General features: G+C 41.6%; 1 protein-coding gene across 1 annotated transcript in view; it reads right to left on the reverse strand.

The window, feature by feature from the left end:
* Positions 1–4,860: 4,860 nt before the first annotated feature.
* The window catches only part of LOC115480448 (zinc finger protein 493-like), a 112,917-nt gene continuing 104,522 nt past the window's right edge, over positions 4,861–13,255 (reverse strand). Inside the window, exons 5-6 of the mRNA XM_030219532.1 lie at positions 6,832–8,278; positions 4,861–6,726 (exon numbers count right to left, since the gene is read on the reverse strand). Coding sequence (XP_030075392.1) covers positions 5,679–6,726; positions 6,832–8,278 — 2,495 coding nt within the window. The 3' untranslated portion in view covers positions 4,861–5,678. The remainder of the gene's footprint in view (positions 6,727–6,831; positions 8,279–13,255) is intronic.

Consider the following 13,255-nt stretch of genomic DNA (forward strand, 5'->3'; position numbering starts at 1 on the left):
GTTCCTTAGCATCATCACGCTTGAAAACCATTTCTGGTACAGGTAGATCTCTCACGTCTTCTTCCATAAAGACCAAAGCAAAGAATTCATTCAGTTTCTCTGCTATGGCCCTGTCCTCCCTGAATGACCCTTTTGCTCCTTCATGATCTAACAGTCCCATGGAGTCCCTCGCAGGCTTTCTGCTTCCTAACCCCTTATTCACTTGTTCAGAACCCTTATTTTATCATCCTCACTTTAATATTCCCTTATCTCTTGTTTGTCTGTCCTAATTAGATTGTAAGCTCTGTTGAGCAGGGACTGTCTCTTCATGTTCAAGTGTACAGCACTGCATACATCTAGTAGCGCTTCAGAACTGATTAGTAGTAGTAAGTAGTGATGTACCTGAAAAAAAGTTGTTACTGTGAATTTTAGCCTCTGTGGCAAGTTTCTCTTCATATTCTCTTTAGCCTTCTTTATCAATGCTTTGCATCTGACTTGCCCAGTGCTTATGTTGCTTCTTGTTTTCTTCATTTGGGTTCTTTTTCTATTTTTTGAAGGACATTCTTTTGTTCTGGACTCGAGATCCACTTGGTGACACTAACAGCCTTGCACTCATTAACTGACAGTTCACTTTTGCAGGCTTCCTAAAGGAGGGGTAGCATGGGATTAGTTAGGTAACCAAGGTAGATATGGGCCACCATTACTACTACTATTTAACATAACCATGCACATCACTCTTTTACCCTTGATACCCTGTTTGTACCACATGACCCAGATTCAGGATCATATCCCACATAGGCTGGTGTGCAAATGTTTCTTCATATTGGAAGATACCTCTGATGTGGCAGCTGGTGTATAAAGAGGAGATAGATATCAGGGTGCCAGAGCCGGTGGTGAGAGGCGGGACTGGTGGTTGGGAGGCGGGGATAGTGCTGGGCAGATACGGTCTGTGCCAGAGCTGGTGGTGGGGGGCGGGGATAGTGCTGGGCAGACTTATACAGTCTGTGCCCTGAAAAAGACAGGTACAAATCAAGGTAAGGTATACACAAAATGTGGCACATATGAGTTATCTTGTTGGGCAGACTGGATGGACCGTGCAGGTCTTTTTCTGCCGTCATCTACTATGTTATTTTACAATACTGGGGTGTGTACTTAACAACATATCGCTTGCCACAACATGTAACTGTTCATGGTCAACCTCCACAATGCAACCATTAGTATACACAGAGAAGGGGAGCCGACATTCAACTCTTCACACAAAGGTAGCCTCCACGTATGTGGCAGGTCTCCATTTAGACACAATGATGTCCTCATATGTACATGTATTGGCTAGCTATCAGTCATCGAGTTCTGTAGGATGGAATGCAGAGGAATGAGTACACAGTGTGATGTAAAAGAGCTGGATAGCAGACATAGAGGGGCATTTTTGATTAGGGACGCCCATCTCCGAGGACGGCGCCACAAAGGGGCGGGGCCGACCGTATTTTCAAAACGAGATGGGCATCCATCTTTCATTTCGAAAATACGGTTGGGGCCGGCCAAATCTCAACATTTAGTCAACCTAAATGTTGAGATCGCCGGACTTAGAGATGGGCGGCTTCGGTTTTCACCGATAATGGAAACCGATGCCGGCCATCTCAAACCCGGCCAAATCCAAGGCATTTGGTCATGGGAGGAGCCAGGATTCGTAGTGCACTGGTTCCCCTCACATGCCAGGACACCCTAGGGGGCACTGCAAATTGCTCCCAGGTACATAGCTCCCTTACCTTCGGTGCTGAGCCCCCCATTCCCCACAACTATACACCACTACCATAGCCCTAAGGAGTGAAGGGGGGCACCTACATGTGGGTACAGTGGGTTTCTGGTGGGTTTTGAAGGGCTCCCATTAACCACCACTCATTATCTTATAGACCTCTATCATATCTCCCCTCAGCCGCCTCTTCTCCAAGCTGAAGAGCCCCAGCCTCTTCAGCCTATCCTGATAGGGAAGTCGTCCCATCCCCTGTATCATCTTTATCGCCCTTCTCTACACAGATATATAAAATGTAGCCATATATGTTTATTTTAAAGTAATAGTGAAAAACTTAATTTGAATTTCTTCTGTTTTATGGGTGAAGAAGAAAATTAATTTAGAGCCAGACCCTCATGTCTGCAAACAGGTTAGTGTAGAGGTAATAAATAGAAATCGAAAAGAAGATGATACCTTTTTTATTGGACTAACTTAATACATCTTTTGATTAGTTTTCGAAGATAACCCTTCTTCTTCAGATTGGAAATAAGCAAGTGTTGACAAACATCAGAATATATAAGTGAAATACAAAAGCATTCCAATCACAGAAAGAGGGTGGGGTGGGTTAGGTGAGAAACAGAGAGAGCTGGGTGGAAGAGAGTCAGGGAGAGATGGATGGTAGATAAAAAGGTGAAAAAGCAGTAGAATTTTATGGTTTATAATGGGTTATGAAAGCCAGATCTTTGTCGAGTCCTGTCTAATGGGTGTCAAAATATCTCATCATGTTGAGTCCTTTCTGATGTCTGCCAAAATATTTTATCATTTTGACTTCAAAGGTTTTACGTTCCTGGTTTGTCTTAAAATTCCCTTTTAGTATTCTTACCATAAGCTCATTGATGCAGAGTTCTGGTTTTGTGAAGTGCTGTCCCACAGAGGTGGCCTCCTGGTTGGCATTGGAATGTTTAACATTGTATCTATGTAAATGGAGCCCCGTCTTTAGCTTCTGGCTTGTTTCTCCAATATAGCACCCTTCTTCACACTTTTTGTATTGAATGATATACCACATTTGAGGATGAGCATGTAAATGATCCCTTTATGCTGAATGTTTTTCCCATGTGAGTGATTGTAGGATCCTGTGAGACGTGTTGGCAGTTTGCTGCTAGGCATATTGCAGGGACGTGTGCCATTCTCTTCTTTTTGAGCGTGTATTGGGAGTTTGCTTTTCACTAATTTCTGTTTCAAATTAGGTGGCTGTCAGAAAGCCAGCACTGGTGGGGCTGGGAATATCTCTTTCAGTAATTCATACTCCTGGAGTAGTGGCTGTAGATCTTTTATGATTCTTCTCAAATTTTCTAGCAATGGATTGTACGTCACTATAAGAGGGATTCTCTCTTTGGCTTTCTTCTCTTTGTACTGAAGTAGGCTTTCTCTAGGTATTTTAATGGAAGAAGCAATATTCTTGGAGATTATTTGGTGGTTGTAGCCTTTTTGTTTGAAGGAATCAGTCAGGATGTTGAGGTGTCTATCTCTTGTCTCTTGGGTCAGAGCAGATACGGTGGTATCGTGTGGCTTGGCTGTGTATCGTGAATTTTTTTGTATGTGAAGGGTGGAAGCTGGAATTGTGGAGATAGTTGCATCTGTCTGTAGGTTTCCTGTATATCGATGCTTGTATATAGCCATTGCTGATGGAAACTGTGGTGTCTAGAAAGTTAACTTTTTCAGGGGAGCAGTTAATTTTCAATTTGATTCTAGGATGGTAGGTATTGAAGGAACTAAAATTGTTTGAGAGTATCTTCTCCCTCAGTCCAAATCCTGAAAATGCCATCAACATACCAGTAATACTTTAAGTGTTTAGTTTGATATGTATTTAAAAACATCTCTTCCAGTTCTGCCATGAAGAGGTTAGCATATTGGGGTGCCATTCTGGTACCCATGATTTGCAGATAGATATCACTGTTAAAACTGAAATAGTTGTCATCTGGTTCATAAAACAGTAGTTTGCCAGTTGGTTTGGATGCTTGGATAAACTTTACATGCGGAACTTTCCTTAAGGATGTTTTATTGAATTCAAGGACAAAAATAGTGGTTTCAGGTTACATCTGGATTATCCTGTGACCCAATTGTGGCTCAGTTGCAGCTGAAAAATTGGCAACACTGTTGAGATGGAATGATCATCAATTATCGAGGGGACTCAAGAAGGTTGGTATATGGGTATAGGTGGACTTTGCAACACTTATGGTGGTTTATATGATGTATGTATTGAGTATTAAAAGTTTTGTATATTTCTAATCAGAGTACATTCATTATATAACGTTAAAATTTAATGCCAAGAAGTGCAGAATGATGCACTTGGGGTGCAGAAGCCAAAAGAGATACCAGAAAGGAAGGAAGAGACTGGTAAGCTCAATTCAGGACAGAGACCTTGAGGTGATGATGTCTGTGGATCTGAAGGTGAAGAAACAATGCAACAAGGCAATGGCCATGGCCAGAAGGATGCTAGGCTGCATAGAGAGGCGTATAACCAGCAAACGAAAGGAGGTGTTGATGCCCTTCTACCAGTCGTTGGTGAAGCCCCACTTGGAGTATTGTGTTCAGTTTTGGAGGTCGCATCTTATTAAGGATGTGAAAAGACGAAGCGGTGCAAAGAAAAGCTACAAAAATGGTATGGGATTTGCATTACAAGACATATGAGGACAGACTTATTGACCTGATCATGTGTACCCTGGAGGAAAGGAGAAACAGAGGTGATATGATACACACGTTCAAATATTTGAAAGGTATTAATCCACAAACAAACCTTTTCCGGAGATGGGAAGGTGGTAGAACTAGAGGACATGAATTGAGGTTGAAGGGGGATAGACTCAGGAATGATGTCAGGAAGTATTTAAGGGTGGTGGTTACGTGGAATGCCCTCCCACGGGAGGTGGTGATGAAAACGGTAATGGAATTCAAAAATGCACGGGAAAAACCAAAGGAATCCTGTTTAGAAGGAATGGATCCACAGAAGCTTTGCAGGGATTGGGCAATATTGGTAACTAGGAAGCAAAGACAGTGCCAGGCAGACTTCTACGGTCTGTGACCTGAAATTGGCAAGGACAAATCAAGGTCAGGTATACATATGAAGTACCACATACCATGTCTAATGAGTTTATCTTGTTGGGCAGACTGGATGGACCGTTCAGGTCTTTATCTGCCGTCATTTACTATGTTAGATGCACGTGCCAAAATTAACTAAAGCTGATGTGGAGATGGACTCTGAGCCCTAGAAGAATTTGCCAGGTCAAGTTTAACAGACTTTAGAGAATATGACAGTGTGGGCAAATTCACCTCATGATGCAGAGGAAGTAAATTTTTAGGAATCTATTGATTTTCCATTAAAACCACGAATAAAATATATATATATATATATACACACAATACAGTATAAATATTCTCCAGCTGCAGAAAGGTGGTGCAGCCCCTTGGAAGCAGTAATTATTAAGGAAAGGATATCCCCTTTTAATTCACTTATCTTTCCCATAATCAAGGCTGATGGTACAAAATTTAGGCTACCGTAGATTTTAGAAAGATAAATGGGGCGCTCCATTTGTAATGATAGCGCAGGATATATTGTCACAATTGAGACCAGAACATTCTGTGTTTACTGTCACAGATATTTCACAATCTTTCTTTGCAATTAAAATTTCTGAGCAAACCAAAAAGACTACAACACAATCTCATAATTCTAGACAGTCTGTTTTTACACATCTCCTTCAAGCTCTGAAACATAGTCCAACTGGATGTCATGGGGTAGTGGGAGCAACCCTAGAGGGACTGGTCAGTGAGAAGACACGTGTCTTTCACTATGAGGATGACATTATGATTGCAGGATCCACAAAGAAGGAAGTGATTGACAAGTCACTGGAGACTTTACAACATTTGCAGGAATCACATTTAAGGTAAACCCTAAACAAATACAATTAGTGAAACCTCAGTGCATGTAAAAGGTTTCTTTCCAATCCGCATTATTTGGTGCGTTTTCAGCTATGATGAAAAAAGGTGTCTTCCTGCTGTGTTTTATTTGGTGGATTTTTAGGTGTGATGAACGAGTGAAACTTTTATTACACTCAGTGCATGGAAAAGGTATCTTTCCACTGTGGATCATTTGATGAGTTTTCAAGTATGATGAACGAGAGAAACTTTTATGACACTCGGTGCATGTAAAAGGTTTCTTTCCACTGTGGATCATCTGATGGGTTTTCAAGTATGATGAACGAGTGAAACTTTTATGACACTCAGTGCACGTAAAAGGTTTATTTCCACTATGGACCATTTGATGAGTTTTCAAGTATGATGAACGAGTGAAACTTTTATTACATTCATTGCAGGTAAAAGGTTTCTTTACACTGTGGCTCATTTGATGAGTTTTCAGGTATGATAAAAGACTGAAACTTTTATCGCACTCAGAGCATGTAAAAGGTTTCATTCCACTGTGGATCAGTTGATGTTTTTTCAAATGTACTAGCTGACTGAAACTTTTACTGCATTCAATACATGTAAAAGGTTTCCTTCCACTGTGAATGTTTTGGTGCATTTTAAGACTTGATGATGAAGTGAAACTTTTATTACACTCAGAACATGGAAATGGTTTCTTTCCACTGTGGATCATTTGATGAGTTCTCAAGTATGACGAACAAGAGAAACTTTTATTACATTCAGCACATATAAAAGGTTTCTTTCCACTGTGGATCCTTTGATGAGTTTTCAGGTATGATGACGAAGAAAAACTTTTATTACACTGATTGCATGGAAAAGATTTCTTAACACTGTGGATCATTTGATGCCTCTTCAGCTGTGACGGCTCACTGAAACATTTACCACACTCTGTACATGGAAAAGGCTTCTTGCCATTGTGGAGTGTTTGATGGATTTTCAGGTGTGATGAACGAGTAAAACTTTTATTACACTCAGCGCATGTAAAAGGTTTCTTTCCACTGTGGATCATTTGATGAGTTTTCAAGTATGAAGAATGAGTGAAACTTTTATTACACACAGTGCACGTAAAAGGTTTCTTTCCACTGTGGATCATTTGATGAGTTTTCAGGTATGACGAAGAACTGAAACTTTTATTACATTCACTGCACTTAAAAGGTTTATTTATATTGTGGATCATTTGATGAGTTTTTAGGTATGATGAATGAGTGAAACTTTTATTGCACTCAGTGCATGTAAAAGGTTTCGTTACACTGTGGATCATTTGATGGGTTTTTAGGTATGATGAATGAGTGAAACTTTTATCGCACTCAGTGCATGTAAAAGGTTTCATTCCACTGTGGATCAGTTGATGTTTTTTCAAATGTACTAGCTGAATGAAACTTTTACCACATTCAACACATGTAAACAGTTTCTTTCCACTGTGAATGTTTTGATGCATCTTAAGACTTGATGACCAAGTGAAACTTTTATTACATTCAGAACACGAAAAAGGTTTCTTACCACTGTGGATCATTTGATGAGTTTTCAAGTATGTTGAACGAGTGAAACTTTTATTACATTCAGTGCACGGAAAATGTTTTTTTCCATCGTGGATCATTTGATGAGTTTTCAGGGACGATGAAGAAGTAAAACTTTTATTACACTCAGGACATGTAAAAGGCTTCTTTCCACTGTGGATCAGTTGATGAATTTTCAAGTATGATGAACGACTGAAACTTTTATTACACTCAGGGCATGTAAAAGGCTTCTTTCCACTGTGGATCAGTTGATGAGTTTTCAGATACGATGAATGAGCAAAACTTTTATTACACTCAGTGCATGTAAAAAGTTTCTCTCCACTGTGAATCAGTTGGTGTTTTTTCAGATGTTCTAGTTGGGTGAAACTTTTACCGCATTCGACACATGTAAAAGGTTTCTTTCCACTGTGAATGTTTTGGTGTATTTTAAGACTTGATGACCTGGTGAAACTCTTATTACACTCAGAACATGTAAAATCGTTCATTGTAATGTGCGTCATGTTTCCGGTATGTGTCCTTTGGTGTGTAATTAAAGATTCCTGATGACAAAAATGTTTGCTACATTCATTACATGAAAATGGTTTAAATTCAGCATAAATTCTCTGCTTTAATTTCAAATTTATCTCCTGTTTCAAAGTCTTTTCACACTGAGAACATGAAAAAGATCTCTCCTTACTGTCGGTTCTCTTATCCAATAAGAAATTATCATTCCTATTGAAGATTATTCCACATTTGTCACACACAAAGGGTTTGTTCTCTTTCCTCTCTCCTTGAAGAAGTTCAGAAGGCCCTTGATCACTGTTGCTAGTTTTGAAGGGACTCTCTGCTCTCAAGTGCTGAGGGATGTTTGTGAGTTCACTGTCACTTCTCTCACACTCAGTAATTCCACAAGGTATTTCTCCGACAGGGTCTCTCTGTTCCTTCTCCAACTCCAGCTGATGATTCCTTAAGAGTCTCATCTCCATTTCTTGGGAAATATTCTCACAGAAAGTTTTTGGTTGTCCTGGGATTTGTTCCATTTTGACAGGAGTTTTCTCTTGATTCTGCTCTCGCTTGAGCTCCAGTATGGCCTCATTATCTGCTGAATATTTAAAGAAAACATTAATCATGTATTACTTCTATGGCAAAACTACAATTGATTAAGGAAGAGAAATTTCTGGGCTCACAGGGAGAGAATTCCATGAGATGGCAGCAAGTGCATCAGAGGCTCTAACACAGGCAGGAATGTGCAAAAGTGCATCGTCCGCCGTTCTATAAGGTTTTATCCAAGCACTATAGCGTGTAAATACAAGGGGGTGAAAACCTGAGAAGATCATGGGAGTGTCTCCAACTTACACATGCAACGTACAGAATACTATAAATTATGAGCTTTGTGTCTGGGACTTAGGTACTTATTTACACCTGCCATAAAGTTTGCATAAATCGCTGAGCCTGAATTTTGGCAAGTCAATTCGTTTTTTTGCTACTACTCTTCAATGACATCTTAGTACGCAGATGTCGTGACACACGGTGTCCGGGAAAAAAAAAGGGGATACCCCTCCCAACGTTTTTCCAAATAACCCCAAAACGTCCTACTGAGGCAGAACCATCTGCCTGAAACTCGAAACATTTCTGAGCTCTGGCACATCAAGCTTGCAAAACAGTCGAGCTCTTAATGAAAGAAACCCCAGAATTAATTGAACCAACAGCTCTGTGACGTCAAAGACGTTGTGAATGTGTCAAGGTTGAACACAAATTATAAATTAAGAAAAATATCATCATACTAATGTATTTTCAAAGGTTATACTGAATGTTTAAACAATTGCAAAGGATTTTGAAACTATGTAAGAGCTCCCTTTTTTCCAGACATCATGTAGACTTTGCATCCCTCACTGGAGGAGCCAAGTTACACCCCTCATATGAACACAAGCAATCTGTGATGTTTAGAAAATTCCACTGCGTAGAGTAGACGTCCGTAAACATTTCACATAAAGGGCTACATAGGACATTTCATGTCACTGAGTGGGTCATTAGTGGAAATTTCAAGAGAAAAAAAAAACACAACTCAATGGCCCTCTCCAGTCGGTTCAAAATTCTGCTGCCCGTCTAGTCTTCCGCCAGGGTCGCTTTACTCATACTACCCCTCTCAAGTCACTTCACTGGCTCCCTATCCGTTTTCACATCCTGTTCAAACTTCTTCTACTAACCTATAAATGTACTCACTCTGCTGCTCCCCAGTATCTCTCCACACTCGTCCTTCCCTACACCCCTTCCCGTGCACTCCGCTCCATGGATAAATCCTTCTTATCTGTTCCCTTCTCCACTACTGCCAACTCCAGACTTCGCGCCTTCTGTCTCGCTGCACCCTACGCCTGGAATAAACTTCCTGAGCCCCTACGTCTTGCCCCATCCTTGGCCACCTTTAAATCTAGACTGAAAGCCCACCTCTTTAACATTGCTTTTGACTTGTAAACACTCGCCTCCACCTACCCTCCTCTCCTCTTTGAGCAGGGACTGTCTTTCTTCTATGTTTGTGCAGCGCTGCGTACGCCTTGTAGCGCTATAGAAATGCTAAATAGTAGTAGTACATTCATTTGAGGAAGATCAAGCTTCTGTTGTGAGGCAATAGGAAAAGTGCTTGCATGAATGGTTTAAGATGAATGAAAGCTTGATTTGGAAAACAAACACACTATTTGGGGTTCTCCAGACATCAGAGAACTCTTTCAGTAGTGGGAGTATGGCTGGATTCACCAGTAGATGTCTTCCATCAAACATACTTACTTTGCTACTACTACTACTACTACTATTTAGCATTTCTATAGCGCTACAAGGCGTACGCAGCGCTGCACAAACATAGAAGAAAGACAGTCCCTGCTCAAAGAGCTTACAATCTAATAGACAAAAAATAAATAAAGTAAGCAAATCAAATCAATTAATGTGAACGGGAAGGAAGAGAGGAGGGTAGGTGGAGGCGAGTGGTTACAAGTGGTTACGAGTCAAAAGCAATGTTAAAGAGGTGGGCTTTCAGTCTAGATTTAAAGGTGGCCAAGGATGGGGCAAGACGTAGGAGCTCAGGAAGTTTATTCCAGGCATAGGGTGCAGCGAGACAGAAGGCGCGAAGTCTGGAGTTGGCAGTAGTGGAGAAGGGAACAGATAAGAAGGATTTATCCATGGAGCGGAGTGCACGGGAAGGGGTGTAGGGAAGGACGAGTGTGGAGAGACACTGGGGAGCAGCAGAGTGAGTACATTTATAAGTTAGTAGAAGAAGTTTGAACAGGATGCGAAAACGGATAGGGAGCCAGTGAAGGGTCTTGAGGAGAGGGGTAGTATGAGTAAAGCGACCCTGGCGGAAGACGAGACAGGCAGCAGAGTTTTGAACTGACTGGAGAGGGGAGAGGTGACTAAGTGGGAGGCCAGCAAGAAGCAGATTGCAGTAGTCTAAACGAGAGGTGACAAGGGTGTGGATGAGGGTTTTGGTAGAGTGCTCGGAAAGAAAGGGGTGGGTTTTACGGATGTTGAAAGAAAGAAACGACAGGTCTTGGCAATCTGCTGGATATGAGCAGAGAAGGAGAGAGAAGAGTCAAAGATGACCCCAAGGTTTCGAGCTGAGGAGACAGGGAGAATGAGAGAGCCATCAACAGAAATAGAAAACGGGGGGAGCGGGGAGGTGGGTTTGGGGGGGAAAATGAGAAGCTCGGTTTTTAATTTCAGGTGGCGTTGAGACATCCAGACAGCAATGTCAGACAAGCACGCTGAAACTTTGGTTTGGATGCAAGGTGAGATATCAGGGGTAGAAAGGTAGATTTGGGAGTCATCAGCATAGAGATGGTAGGAAAAGCCATGGGATGAGATTAATGAACCAAGGGAAGAAGTGTAGATAGAAAAGAGGAGGGGACCAAGAACAGAACCCTGAGGTACACCGACAGGCAGAGGGATAGAAGTAGAAGAGGATCCACCAGAGTGAACACTAAAGGTGCGGAGGGAGAGGTTGGAAGAGAACCAGGAAAGGACAGAGCCCTGGAATCCAAGTGAGGACAGGGTATCGAGAAGTATGCTGTGATCGACAGTGTCAAAAGCAGCGGAAAGATCAAGAAGAATGAGGATGGAATATTGACCTCTGGATTTAGCCAGTAATAGGTCATTGGAGACTTTAGTAAGCGCAGTTTCGGTTGAGTGGAGAGGCCGAAAACCAGATTGTAGTGGGTCAAGAATAGCATGTGAGGAGAGAAAATCAAGGCAGCGGCGGTGAACAGCACGCTCAAGTAATTTGGAGAGAAAAGGAAGGAGGGAGATGGGTCGGTAATTAGAGGGACAAGTAGGGTCGAGTGAAGGCTTCTTAAGGAGAGGTGTGACCACAGCATGTTTAAAGGTAGCAGGGACAGTCGCAGTGGAAAGTGAGAGGTTGAGAATGTGACAGATAAAAGGAATAAGAGCAGGAGAGATGGCATTAAGAAGGTGGGTGGGAATGGGATCAGAGGAACAGGTGGTACATTTTGAGGAAGAAAGGAGAAGTGTAGTTTCCTCAATAGTAACTTCAGGAAAGGAGGAAAGGGAATGAGGGGAAGGAGAGAGAGGGGAACGGACTAGTGGAGGGAGAGGTGATGACGTAGAGAAAGCAAGGTTTATCTTTTGAACCTTGTTGTGAAAGAATTCAGCAAGGGTCTGAGGAGATAATGAAGGGGGAGTTGGGGGAGGGGGCACCTTGAGGAGAGAGTTCAATGTGGTGAAGAGAAGTCGAGGATTAGAGCCAAGAGAGTTGGTCAGTTGGATATAATAATTTGCAAATCTACAATTACTTCATACATTCTGACCAATCCTTGAGAGGAAAGATGTAGCTGTTTTTGTTCATGCTTATTTCACCTCTAGAATGGATTGCTGTGATTTCTGTACTGTGGCCTCAGAAGATATCAATTAAAGAGACTGCAGTTAATATGGCTAATCGTTTTTTAATGAATAAAAAGGTCTCTGACCACAGTACTCTTCTTCCTCAAGAGAGGGAGGACAGGAGAGATGATGGACCTGTGTGGTGGGGAGGGGGAGGGGGAGTGCCAGAGGAAGTTGACTCACGACACCACAATCCCTTGAGGCAGACCTGTTCGTAACACTTTCCGAACCTGATACAGCATGGACAAATTTGATAACTCTGCCATCGTACTCAATATATCAGGGAAAACTGAAGTTTTCAACCTCAATCTGGACCCTCAGTTTACTTATTTATTGGGATTTATTAACTGTCTTTATGAAGAGATTCATCCAAGGCGGTGTAGAGCAGGTACAGCTTGACTTAATGAAAATGATTCAAGGAACAGTTCTTTTAAATAGGGAAGTAAATATATATTTGTACAACTTCACTGTGAGACAAACTACAATAAAAGTCATCATAAAAGTGAAACAAGACTTAAGTATTTGGTCTAAAGGAAAAATAAGTTCTCAACTGATATTTTTTTCCATTAGTCCCAACAGATCAATCCAGAGACTTGTGGGTTATGTCTCTCTACCAGCAGGTGGACATATAGCAAAACCTCTGAAGTTCTCTCTATGTGATCCTATGCAGCCATCTCAACCTCAGTATGATCAATACCAAAACAGTGGAAGAAAGGAAATTCCCAGAAGTAAAATTCTCATGCCTCTAGGAAATGACATAAGGAACCTCAACCACCGCAGCAGGAGAACCAGCGAAGCAGGCCCCGCTTTTGCTTCACAACTCATAATCATGTATTTCTCTTTTCTTTCTTTCTTTTTTTTTAATAAACCACACAAAGGAACTTCCGCCCAACAGGCGAAAACACCAAAACAGAAACCGAACAATCACTGAAGCCAACAAAAGGGGGGGGCTTCTGGACTGATCTGTTGGGACTAATGGAAAGAAAATTATCAGGTGAGAATTAATTTTTCCTTCCATAGCATCTCACTGATCAATCCAGAGACTTGTGGGATGTACCAAAGCAGTCCTCAAGTAGGGCAGAACAACCCCAACCCCGCAGATATAACCAAGGCACTGAAAACAGTGTCCTCACAAGCTGCTACATCCACTCTATAATGCCTAGTAAACATATGGGCTGACGCCCACGTAGCG

The sequence above is a fragment of the Microcaecilia unicolor genome, chromosome 1 (assembly GCF_901765095.1).
Source record: "Microcaecilia unicolor chromosome 1, aMicUni1.1, whole genome shotgun sequence".
NCBI lineage: Eukaryota > Metazoa > Chordata > Amphibia > Gymnophiona > Siphonopidae > Microcaecilia > Microcaecilia unicolor.